This window comes from Sphaeramia orbicularis, chromosome 2 (genome assembly GCF_902148855.1).
Source record: "Sphaeramia orbicularis chromosome 2, fSphaOr1.1, whole genome shotgun sequence".
Taxonomy (NCBI): Eukaryota; Metazoa; Chordata; class Actinopteri; order Kurtiformes; family Apogonidae; genus Sphaeramia; species Sphaeramia orbicularis.
The window spans coordinates 11641455-11655406 of record NC_043958.1 but is presented as its reverse complement, the minus strand read 5'-3'; the positions used below and the strand labels follow the sequence as shown (position 1 = coordinate 11655406).

The 13952-nt window shown below is 35.9% G+C and overlaps 1 protein-coding gene and 1 long non-coding RNA gene across 4 annotated transcripts in view; one reads left to right on the top strand and one right to left on the bottom strand.

Annotated features, from left to right (window-relative positions):
* mcf2la (mcf.2 cell line derived transforming sequence-like a) overlaps positions 1 to 13952 on the bottom strand; it is a 74116-nt gene that overhangs the window by 45872 nt on the left and 14292 nt on the right. Inside the window, exon 1 of one of the 3 annotated variants that reach the window (XM_030151711.1) lies at positions 10132 to 10395. The exons of the other annotated variants lie outside the window; for them this stretch is intronic. Coding sequence (XP_030007571.1) covers positions 10132 to 10204 — 73 coding nt within the window. The 5' untranslated portion in view covers positions 10205 to 10395. Of the gene's footprint in view, positions 1 to 10131; positions 10396 to 13952 lie in introns of those variants that run through there. 3 annotated transcript variants of the gene reach the window in all.
* Positions 1 to 13952, top strand: part of LOC115431409 (uncharacterized) — a 55478-nt gene that overhangs the window by 28843 nt on the left and 12683 nt on the right. The window lies entirely within an intron of this gene.

Sequence of the window (13952 nt, the reverse complement as noted above, 5' to 3'; positions counted from 1 at the left end):
TACTTAAATACATTTGTCATTATCTTTTAACTCCACTGCCATTTACAGCAAGTTGGTTCATTTGAAAATTTAGGTATTAAAAAAAAAATGAATTCATAAAACATGTATTGTATGCCTAGGAGATCCAGTTATCTTCTATCAACTCCTGAATCTGAAGAGACTTCTGGGAAAAAACTTTATCATTTCCAAACCCACAAACAGTCTAAATAAATTGGCACTGGCTGAGATCCTAGAGGCAATGTGATCAAATAATACTCATGTCTTTTGGGAAGAAAATAGCAGCAATCCTCCTGAAAACACTGGGTTTCAATATCAATGCAATATTTATATGTACTGGACATATCCTAGAGGGACTTTAAAACTGATGTTTTCTCAAAAATGCGGAAGAAATATCATAAATTCTCAAAACAGGAGAAAACGCTGTGGATATCTCGCCAACAAGACAGACTTTTCTTGTGTGTAAGATATATTTATTTGTAAACGCATATAAACTTTCTGCCTCTTGGCCAGGTCGTTATTGTAAATGAGAATCAGTTTTCAACTAACTTACCTAGTGAAATAAAGGTTAAATAAAATAAATATATATATTTTTTACTTTATTGCCATCTTTTTTCTGTAACAGGCAATTAACATCTTTAATGAAAAGAGAAAAAAATATGTAAATAAAATTAAAACATAGCTTAAGATAAATAAATAAATAAATGAATAAATAAAATGTATATAATATTTTATTTTAAATTGGGCAAAATGGCCTTAAGCTGGCATTTATTCCATGACTGTTTGTTTACTCATTACATAAAATATATCTACAAATGAAAATTAAGGATATTAAACTTGGAATGCTATATAAATGTGTCAAGAACAGCTGTTACTTAAAAAAAAAAAAAAAAACTGCATATATCTTAATGCATTTCCACAAATAATCCAGTTATAGCGTTATTTCACATTAGTACTTTTTTTCCACTTCTGATGTTTTTTCATTGCTTCTGTCAGTCAGTTAATTATCTCACCTCCTACCCCACTCCATTGTCTTTGGTTTTATACATGATCATCTTACAATCACCATAGCTAATAATAAATATTATACCGTATGTTCCCACAGTGGGCTCATGGAATGTCAGTGTGGATTTCCATGATTGACGCCTGGCTAACGTCATTCTCGCTCTGTCGTCTTTTGTCCTGCAGTCGTGTTCCTACATGTTTCTTCACTAAACACACAGTGTTGGTTGAAAGCAGAAGCCAGCTGTTCTGTGCTTGTTCATGGCTGTCGGTGCCGTCAGCTGGTCAAAGTTCAAAGCCAAAGGAAACTGGACTTACATACGCAAAACAAACACAAGCATGACATCGTTGAACACAGAAGCCGCCTCATACACACCCATAACCTACCAGTGTAGTCGTATAAATCCCATCATCTTATTATATTTGTTGCTAACATCACACTACCTTGATATTAAACCTGTTACATTGTGCAGTCGTCAAAGAAGCTGAATGATAAATAATGAGCTGCAGCAATTTATTGATTAGCTGTCAACTGGTAAATAAAACACAAGCTATTCAGATCACCAATTGATGTGTTATAGTTAATTTTAAGAAAAAATGTCAAATTTCTACAATTCCAGCTTCTAAAATTTCAATATTTCCTGGTTTCTTTACTTTCCTGTTACAGTAAACTGAATGTATTATGGACCAAACCTTTAGGCAACACTGATCAATATTCATTACCATTTTCTGGCCATCAATTCATTGCTAAAATAATAAACAGATTCTTAGGTGCAGGCTTTAAATAATGATCATAGAACTCTGGCTTCCTGTCCTCAGAGCCTGTGTTAGTTTGTCTTTTTCATATTAATGCTTGTTCATCCATTAGGCGACCACATGTCCATTCATGTACAGTATTACTAATATCTAAAACCATAAATGAACATATTGTCTCAAAGAATAACTGCATGGTAAAGAGACAAAGTTCCACATTTGTGTTGATGTTCAGGATCATTAACATTAGCCACAGATACATGCAGATTTTATGTCACTGGAGGCTGTGTTTGTTCTCTTAGTGAGCTTTAGAAATCGTCTGTTTTACTGTCCAGTGTACAAGGACGAAAGGGAAAGAATTTGCATTGATTTTTTTTTTTTTTTTTTTAATGTATGCTGTAGGAAGATAAACCACTCTTTGTTGCAGATTGTTGACTAACCTTGAGAGATAAAGCCAAATATTTTGTTTGGGACTGATCTACAAAGGCGCCGAATGCTTTCTAATTAAAAGAATTTCAAACTACAGCAGTTATGTCTAAAATAAAGAGAACAATAAATAATCTATCTCCAAATAATTAATATTTCATGAAATAATCAATAATTAATTTTGTCCTAAGTAGTGCAATATTTCTGTTAAACCCTTTGAATTAAAGCTAAAAGTTCACATCTTGAGATTGACATCTTCACTGTAAAAAGTACTGAGGTTATGGACGTTTATTAGTCATTTATTTATGCTGCAGGACTGAAAATAAGCATTTATCTCTCATTTAGACAAATTTAATGACAAATAATGGAGAGGAAAGAATGAGCAGAGTAAATTGCGGGCTTTTAAAAACTTTAAACTGTTAACATGCAGTTGAAAGCCAGCGTGATTTAAAGGCTATAAAGTCTTGGTGACACCGAGGCGGACGTCCTGCAGTCTGGTTTCACCGAGACGCTCAGCTGTTCTAGTTTGAAGCAAATGGAAAGGACTGTGTAGGAATGTAGACTGGAAGGCACTGGCTTTGACAAATGACCTGTGATATAAGGGTGCGGTAGGGGTTAATTTTTGCTCTCTTGGCATCAGATGCCATCTTTGAGTGGCGGCGAGATGACCATGTGTGTGTGCATACTGGATGCACGTGCAGAGACGCGAAGGATTTGCCAGACGCTCTGCAGCTGTGTGTGTGTTGTGTATGGGAATCCGAGCTATTATCTGGCATTATAGTCAGGGTTTACCCAAGCCCCATCTGTCACTGTTGTGGTCCATCCAACACACATTCACACACATCATGCCGGAAAACAACTGGGTCACAGGGCCAACAGTGACTTGTAATGTGTGTGTGTGTATGTGTGTGTTGCCCATCCTCAGCTTGCATTAGCGTGGATCAAAAATACCACAGACGAACATTAAAATATTAGTGATGTTCAGAGATTTTAAGCCAGACTGTTTGGGGTTTTCTTTGTCTTTTACTTCTACTTCAGTTACATTTTATGGAAAGTAAAGCCATTTTTTTTAAAATAACTTGCAGTTACAATTAAAGGTTGTCATCTGTTCCCTGTTGCCCAAAGTGAAATATTTGACGTATTGCATATTTGTGGTTTTCAGAGGAGAAATCACTGCAGTTTTATTACAGTGGTTTGTACGCACCGACCATAAGTGTTACATTTTAACCCATAAAGACCCAGCGCTACTTTTGTGGCATTTCCCAAATGAATTTTTCTGTCTATTTAACCTTTCATAAGTGATTTATCATCAATTATTATAATATTATCCTCGGTATTTTGCATTTCTTCAATAAAAAGCAGGTATTTTCCCAGATTTCATTTACTGACTGTATAGATGTTCATAAAAGATTAAGGTTAATTGTCATGTCAGAAACAGAGAAAAATTAAGAAAACTTGACTTTTTCAACAAAATTTATCATTAACTGAACATGATCCAAGTGTCTCCATCATCTGTCATTGATCCAACTTCATGGGTTTTACTGGCGAATCAATGCTGTAGAAGATGATGGTGTTTCTACGTCCATTACGGAGCCTCTGAATGTCCAAATGGGTTATATCTGATGACCATGAAAAGATGACAAACTGTATTTTACACCAATTATTTACATGGATTGATATTTTAAGGTATCAGAAGTTATTAAACATTTTATATTGATAGATGATTTTGGTCACCAGTGGTTGTTAGGGTCTTTACGGGTTTAAAAACAACTCCTAGTAACAGTAGCGTTGTCAGGTACAAAGACTAAGTTAAAATCAGAGACAGGGTTAACATGACAGAGGTTATCAATGACCAATAAAACCTCCCAGTATGTGATGTATCCATATAAAAATCAACATTTCGTCATGTTTGCACATTTGTAAGTGATGCCTCTGCTCCCATTCAGCAGCTGTCACAAACGCAGAACAATGCTTTCAGGCTTGACTCCATCGTTGGCAGTCATCCCTGATTTACTGAATAGATGGTGGCATCATCATCAGAGCTAAACAACACTCTACTGTCCCTGTGTCTGTAAGTCTGCGCTGCCGTCACAACACACAGACGCAACCGCTCAGAGGCAGCTCGACAGCAAGGAGTCACAAATTAAAGATGTCGACTCTCATTTGTCTGGGACCAGTTTACAGCCAGTTGGTGATTACTCTTAACCCATGAACACCCACCGGTGATACAAACTATCTACTGATCTAAACTGTTTAATACCTGTTGATCCACTAGTCCTATCAATCCATGTCAATAATTGGTGTCAAATACAGTTATTCATCTTTTCATGGTCATCAGATATGACCCATTTGGATGTGCTGAGGGTCCGTAGTTACCGTGGAAACACAGTCATCTTCTACAACATTGATTCACCAGTAAAACACAGAGTTGGATCAATGACAGTGGATGGACACGCTTGTTTTTACATTGTTAGCAATATCTTTGCTGAAAAAGTCACTTTTTCTTTAGTTTTCTCTTTTTTGATATAATTAACGTTGAATTTACTCTGAGTTTTCATGAACATCTGTATGATCTGTGAATTGAATATAGGAAAATACATGATTTACACCAAAAATGCCAATAAATTGGATAATGTTTTGTTTTTGTTTTTTTAAAAAATGGTGATAAATCAGTTAAGAAAGGTAAAAATAGAGAAAAAAAATCATTTGGGAACTGCTTCAAAAGTAGGGTCTTTATGGGTTAATAACAGGGAGGGTCTCGTATGTGTCCTGTTTTAAGTATTTTGCCCAAGTTTGTGGAAACGTTAGCCAAATGGGTGTTGGGTTTAAGCATCCTCCAGCATTTTGTGTAATTTTACACAATTATGAAGCATTATTATTATATATTATCATACCTGTGTTGCAAATTTAGGAAAAGTGAGAGGAGATATCATGCCATTGCTTTTATTAATTTGACTCAGGTGCTACCCCTAAGCCATACAACACAAGGGGAAAACCCTCCGCTTGTTGGTTCTTGAACTTGTTTATCAGTTTCCACATGAATTTGTTTAAAACAGGGAACATAACCCTTGCATCTTTTCATTTTAAGCTTTCTTGAGACTTGTGACATTTACGCTTAAAACATAACAAATGCAACTCCCAGACTCTGCTTTCTCTATTTCTGCAGAAACTACCAGCACTGGCAAGTTGAGTTAATAATTTAAGTGTCTAAATCAGCATGCCCTATAATAAAATATGATTAGAGCCACAGTGCAGACATGGACTACTTTGCTGAGTTCTCTATTTGATCCTGAAGAAAAGACTCTTTTGGTTGTTCGTATGACCTTTCAGAAGTTCACCCATTAAAAGTGAGGAGCCAAATGAAGTGTAAACCCATTAAAATCTATGCATATATGGTGCAACACACTCAGCTGCGATACTGCGGAATGACACGTGCATCCTCCTGCCTTCCTTTTCTCTGCAACATAAAACACAGACAATAAAAGCAGTGCTGATGGTAAAACCAGGCGCCTTTTTAACAGCCTCCAGCTATAGCTACTAGTCGTCACAATACACCCAAGATAAAAAGGCATGAAAACTGAGAATAACACAAGATTACATATGGACAGTTCAGAACCCAGCAGGACTTGGTTTTTACTTGCCCAACTGTAGGAAGAACCTGACACTAGTCTTTCACACAGTGACATCATGTACCTAAAAGATAATATCCTACACTGGTTTTAAAGGTCACTGTGGTGGCCTGGATTCTCTTGTTGCCCTTTAAAAAATGACAGACCTGCTAATAAGATGTGCTTCTCTTCACAGGTATCTTAAACCCCAATCTATAGAGAGCAGAATAAAACACTGTACTGAATATCTCCAAAAGAATTCACAAATATTTGATTGTGTTACGCCTGTTACTGAAAAGATAGGGATCCTTCTGTAAACCTGCAGAAAAGCAAAATCTGAAACTGTTTAACAGAACATGTTAAGCTTAGATTTTCTCACTTTTATTTCTGCATACACACCTGAATTATATTACACCTTTGCATCTGTTTGCAGAAGCGTCACTTAAAAAGAATATGAAGTATAGGTGTCTCCAACACAAACTTAGAAAGGCAGAAACTGAACAGTTGAATACTTAATACAAAGCGCACTGAATTTTTAGGACTTAAATCAACAATTCCAGCTGAATAATTATAAAGCTTTTCATGACTTAGCAGTTGCTGTAATTAGCATTGTGAAGTTGAACACAGTTGTGGTAAATATAGGATGTATTGTGGAATGTTTGACCCTCTGAAATATTAACCATGGTCCAAGGATGAACCTATTAAATATTCTGTTTTGTCGCTGTTTCTACTATTGAAATATAGGTCATTTTGTTGAATTCCGTGACCATGGGACCTTGCTGAATCTGTCCATTCACCAGAATGCTTTCTACATTGATATTTATTTGTTCATGATGATGTACATGTTTAATATTTTGTGGCATATAAAGAGAGTTGGTAGTGTGTGGAACTGTAGAAGCAAAATGTGGCATAACAGAGTCGAGCAAAAACGGTTGACAATATAAAAAGATTTTATATACACCGTATATACAGTCGCGGAACAACTTATTAGACCATCAGAAGTCATCAAAAATAATGGTTATGTCATCAAGTACTAACTCCTGTACATATCATGTGACTAAAACAGACAGAAAAGAAAACATGGAATGCCTAAAAGCACTGTTTTTGGCAGTACAGTGCCGTAGCCATTGATGTAAGAACTGAAGTGATTTTGGTTATTATCAAGAAAACCATAGAAAATGGATAGATATCAGCTCTGAAATTAAACTCTTATGAGCTATTTTTGTTGTTATCATTATATTTGTCCAAGCAAATGTACCTTTATTTGTACCAGGCATTAAAATGAACAAGAAATTGCAGAAAACAAGGGCGGTCTAATAATTTTTTCCATGACTGTAGATGATATAATGAAAGCAAATATGTTCTTTCTTCTATCTTTTCTAGAAATATGGATCTTAAAGTGAAAACAGATTTAATGTCCCAGTACAAGTCAAAAGGTTATTCGTGCTTAAAGTAAGGCGTCAGGACTTGTCTTCAGCAGTAATGAATGGCTGCTGGGGTTTGTTTTTGTGAATGGGCCTTGGCTAAAAGCTAGATAAAAATAACAGGTAACATAAAAAGGAAGATAAATGCTCACACACTGATCCAAACATCCCAGACTGTATTATGTGAGATTAGTTGAGGCTTGTCAGCTGCTAATCTTGATTTGGCAAAATGCACTTCTATGAAAGATTGATACCTTTGTGCACAACAGCCTATGTGTGTGTTTTGTGGCTACAATGATAAGATAACCTAACCTAACCTAAGATAACCTCAGTCCATCTACCAATGGAGAAACCTAGCACACCACCTCTGCACAGCAACACAAAACAAAACACACCTGAAGACGTTAAAACGGGGCCAAGAAAAACATGACAAAGTCTCTGTGGATGGAAACATAGTGCCATAATGATAAACCTGCAAACCACTAAGAGTCCACCGACGAACACACATACCCACACACAGCCTAGAAAGAAAATAAAAGGGGGAGGAGATGTTGACATTCAAACTCTCAAAAGGGTTTTGTCCCAACGCTGCCTCCGACTGACAAGAGGAAACACACAGCTTTAACGAGACTCAGCATGTGATTAGCATGCTGCCGGCGAGCTCCGCGTACTGTACCGAAGATGGACAAACCTCATGTTAGCACACATCTAACTCACAAAGTTAGAGCCTCAGGACTAAAACGCACAGGCCGCTTTAGACTCCATTATGTAACCATTTGATGGACAGTAATGCCTTCAGCAGGAAGAGCGTCTCAAAGCAGAGACAAAATCAATGTGTCAGGTCATCTTTGTTCATTCGATTAAAGCACCAGTGTGCAGGATTTAGTGTGATCTATGAGCAGAAATGACATGCAGAACCCCTAATCATGTTTTCATCGGTGCACGTCCACTCATCACAATAAATCATCATGTTTTCTTTAGCTTATAATATGTCCTTAGTTTCTACTGTGACCCAGAATGGACAAATCACATTCAACTCAGGATGTTCATTTGATGAATGTTGTAGTTTTTGTAGCATTGTCCACCTGGTTGTGTACCGTTGGATCCAATCTCAAAGGCCCACATGTGATTTAGTGGTGTCTAAAATTAACATGTTCCTGTTCTTTTGTCATTTCCTGGTGGTTGCTTTTAGCTACACTAATGCCAGCTTCAGGGGTTTGGAGTATGCTAGTAAAAACATTAGAAAATCAGCATCATTAAGACGACACAATAGCAGAGTTTTGTTCAATTTAAATAAAATAGGAAAGTAACGGCCTGTTTTTACTCTAATGCTATCAAAGTAGTAACTGAGCAGCTCTTGTAACAGCCATATATAGACTTCCCTTTTCCATAATGATGTTAAAATATTCATCTTTATTTACAGTCTACATATAGAGGTGAAGTCTGACCCCATCCTCTGGGCCCCATGGTACTTAACATTGTGATTGACAGTCAAGAGAAACAACAAATTTTTGTATTATGTTACCACAACACATATCACACTTGTAAATTTAATATATTTGATCTTTTTTAATTCAGCAGAGTTGCTGTTTGTGGTAAAGTCACAACTACAGTCACGGAAAAAATGATTTGACCATCAAAAGTCATCAAAAACAATGGTTATGCAATCAAGTACTAACTCCTGTGTGTATCATGTGACTAAAACAGACAGAAAAGAAAACATGGAATTCCTAAAAGCACTGTTTTTGGCAGTACAGTGCCGTAAGAACTGAAGTGATTTGGGTTATTATCAAGAAAACCATGGAAAATGGCTACATATCAGCTCTGAAATTAAACTCTTATGAGCTATTTTTGTTGTTATCATTATATTCGTCCAAACAAATGTACCTTTAGTTGTACCAGGCATTACAATGAACAAGAAACTGCAGAAAACATGGGTGGTCTAATCATTTTTTCCACGACTACAGTTTTGTCTTTAACAGCTCAGTGGACAGAATCCTTTGTCACAGCTGATGCATGTCACAAACATCAAAGCTGCATATTTCACCAAGTTCTTTTTGAGAGCAAGGTAAAAAATAGTGTTAAAAGAAATGAAAATTACCACAACTTTGGTCATGCTGAATCTGCAGAGGCATCTTCAGCAGTGTTTAATAGATTAGGGTTACATTACATCACCTCCATAACTTTTGCGTGTTGTCTTTTTATTTACATGTTTTTATAGTCTGATACTACTTGAAAAATAATCTTTTAAATGGACAAACATCATACATCTAATTACTTTTCTCTGACCATTACGTGTAATTCTTTTTTTTCCCCTAAAATAAAGCGCCATGGGACACAACCAAAAGGGGCGGGACCACCACTCTGTAGATCCTGTTGCGTACTTGGAAAGAGAGGAGTATTCAGTTAATTGCAGTCTGCAACATCACCTATAGATGTCAGTGAATCTTCCACACCAGCCCTTTAATTCGCACAGGGGTTTTTCCAAAATAGATCTATACTGCAAAGAGTAAAATGTTTTTGTTCCTATTCATTTCACTCAGAGCATGATTCCATCTAATTTTGTGCATGACTAAATCAAAATAAACAACGATCAGTTGTGCATCGCTATTAACTGTCCCATACAAGCATATTTCCTGCTTGTATTGGGCCTTCATAGACAAATATACCATCACACATGGGTTCTTATTTTCATAATTCAGAATATGTTAAAACACTCAGCCTTAAGGAAGACTTTTTCAAGACATTTCCAATTTAAGTGATACTGTAGTCACATAAAAGACAATACTACTGCACATACATGATACTCAGCACACAAAGAGACATAAGACGTACTGTAGGACAGTACAGGAGCTGTCTCACAGTACCTCTCTATAAAACAACCATAACACACACACACACACACACACACAGTCTATTACCTGTCATCATCTTGAGTTGCAGCCACAGTCTGGTGATATCGTGGCAGAGCTGGGACACTCGATTCAGAGCCATGATTTTGCCGGTACATGTATGCCCCCCTCACACACATGTACACAAACCCTCACGTACACCCACCCACGCACAGTTAACACACATTCAGACACTACCGCACTTCGTCAGAAAACATCACGGTGGAAGTTCAGCCAGTCCATTCCGACACAGACGAGCACTTGAGCCGCTCACTGAGCTGTCACTGCACGGGGTAGCCCACACACACACACACACACACAAAACCTCATACACACACACACACACACACACACACACACCTCCCCCCTCCCATTGCCCATGTGCCTGCTCAGGGGGGTGGAGCTTCACACAGTCCGCCCTCAGCATCACATTTCATACTGGCTTTCCAAAAGCTTAACTACAATGTAACAGGAGTACAAGTCTCTGATGTGCAAATATATACTTTCTGAGTATAGATCATTCTAATAGAAACAACAGTAGAACTAGTTATGCACTTATGGATCACTGCTAAATACAACAGTGGAGGTATACAGATTATTTACTTAACTCATAAAGACCCAAACAGCCACTGGTGACCTGAATCACTGACCAATATTAAATGTTTAAATACTTCTCTTCCACTAAACTTATAAATTCATGTAAGTAATTGGCATAAAATGCAGTTTGTCATCTTTTCATGGTCATCAGATGTGACCCACTAGAGGCTCCGTATTGAACGTGAAGGGGGTCATCTTCTACAACATAGGTCTGAAACATACGGCCCAGGTTCCAAATCCGGCCCACGGGATGAATTTGTGAAATGCAAAAATTACACTGAAGATATTCATCATTTTAGTTCAGGTTCCACATACAGACCCATTTAATCTCATGTGGGTCAGATCAGTAAAATACTGTCATAATAACTTCTAAATATTCACAACTCCAATTTTTTCTCTTTGTAAATGTAAACATTTTCATGTCATTTTACTGTAGTTACACTAAAACAAACTATTATTTCACAAAAACACGAATAACCTGAACAAATATGAACATTTTGAAATGTCTGAAGTGCGAGTTTACCAAAATTCTGTCTGTTATTAAATGTGTGTATTTGTAGATGCACTGTGATCTGTAAGTTGTAATTTACATGTGTAAATGATGAACTGAGACATAATATTATTAAATTGCACTTAATTTTCTTAAAAAATGTCAGTTTGTTCATGTTATTCACATTGCTTTAAAGGATAGTTGGTAGATGTGAACATTTTCATGGCATTATTTTACTTTTTTCACTCGAAAACACAGAGGAAAGTTTGGAGTTGACATTATTTATATATTATTATGCTATTTTTTCACTGGTCCAGCCCACTTCAGATCAAATTTGGCTGAATGTGGCCCCTGAACTAAAATGAGTTTGACACCCCCGGTCTATAACATTGATTCACCAATTAAAAAAACCAAACGAAAAAGCTGTCATTTATCACGAGTTTGATAAATGACAGAGGATGGAGACACTTGGTTTATGTTCAGTTAGTGATAAAGTCAGTTTTTCTTTCATTTCCTCTATTTCTGACATAATAACCCTCAACTTTAATCTGAGCATTTATAAACATCTACATGATCAGTAAATTAAATATAGTAAAACACCTGATTTAGACTTAAAAAAAAAAAAAAACGCAAAATGCAGAAAATAATATTATAATTTATGGTCATAAAACACTTAAGAAAGATTAGACAGAGAGAAAATATGGATTAATGGATGTATTATTGGATGTTGTATGGATGTATTTATGAAATTGCCACACTGGGTCTATATGGGTTCAAGTACTAATACCATACTGCACTACAGGTAAACAGTCTACATTAAATACCTAAGTGACGGTACTTTTTTTGATTCCTTTTCCTGTGTGTATGTTGCATTTTTACACTTTACATGTTTAAGGTCTTATTCTGATCTGACGTAGGACTTTTATTTTGACAGACATGCTTGAAAACTGCGTGATAGACTAATTGAAAGGTTCTGTTATTGGAAATGAAGAGCAAATATTGAGTAAATAAAGCAATGATAAAGAAATTGAAACATCCAAATTAATATTGATATCATTTAAGAATCAAAACCACTTCCATAAATAAGCAAAAATCTATTTTTATTCCTATTTTTCATAGTTATGTTAATTGCATCATTAGAGTCATGTACACAGAATGCAGACTTTTTAACCATCCCTATTATGAATACTGCACAAGCCTTAAAATTATGCAACTCACTTCAGCCTTGAATATTTAACTCCACATTATTACATTACAATGATAAAAAGACTTTAACTGTATTTATTATGCTTTTAGAACTTCTAATCTTGTAGCGGTCATATATAATAGACAGTCACCACTTACGGTCGATGGTCATTACCTGGTAAATTAAATTACCACTTTAACATTTTTGTTTTGATCTACAGACAATATAAAAATCTGTCATGAGTGGCCCAAACCAAATAATCTGTCAGCCGATACTAATCAGCTTGTTTAGGGACTCACTCTGACACAGCCGCTTTCTCATCTCGAATTTGTGAGATGGAAATTTATGTGTTTTTATGAGCCTGAAGATATAGAGTAGCTGTGTTTTGCTGCAAAACCAATTTTAAAATCTTTTGTTTCACTGAATAATAAATATGGATGTATTCATAGATATGCGCAATATAAATCTAAATAAAGTAATGACATATTTTGATGATTGATGATGCAGACGACCAGAAGCGTCTTCAGATCTAAAATGTTTAATAACTTTTGAGCCAGTAATTCTATCAATACCTGTAAATAATTTAGGTAAAATGCAGTTTCTCAGCTTTTCATCATCATCAGATATGACTCATTTGGATGTTCAGAGGCTCTGGAAACACTTATTTTCTGCAGCACTGATTCACCAGTAAATTTGATAAATTATGAATTAGTGATGCATTTTATGGAAAAAATCCCTTTCACTTCAATGTTCATGGTTAGGTTACTGATATAATAACCTTGAATGCTACATGATTGGTAAATTAGATAGAAGAAAATACCTGATTTCCACAGAAAAATGCAGAGGAAATATGATAAATGACTGAGGAAAGGTTAAATATAGAGAAAAATCAGCAAAAAATAGTTCCAGGTCTTTAGAGATTCCAATAAACCTAACAGTGCATAGTTTTTACTGACTTAGAAATGTTATTTTGTCTGTTCTACTTGCAGACTCCATTGATCATTTTGCAGGTAAAGGAGGAAAAACTTTCAAAACACTATTAATCTTTAGTATCATCATACTGTTTCTGAGTCTCTTATCAGCATCAAACTAATGCAGGTGAATGATGTAATACTGGCAGAAATAAGAACAACTACAATCCAGTTCTGGCTCTTGGATAAATGACAAACCTCCCTCTAAAACAACTCCATAAGCATAAAGTCCTTATGGAATGCTTTCCTATGGAATATTTGACCTGTGTACTTCATTCCTCAAAGGGACAGTTTATGAGAATTTGGACTCCATACCTTCGTTTCACTAACTAATCAGTCACTTCTATGCTTTCATACCTCATCAGTGACTGAAAATCTTTGCTGCTTGTTCACAGTAAGATCACTACTGATCTCACCTGTCACTGCTTAATTGTCTGATCTTTTTTTTATCCTCACTCAAAGTCCATACTGTGTACTATTTGCTTTATCTTGGATTAGTCTACTCTTTTTTTCATACTCTGCTTATCTTCCAACACCTTCATATTTTTATTTTTATACAGACCAGGTGTTGTGCTGAGCCATTTGTTGTTGTAAAAATGTGATAAAA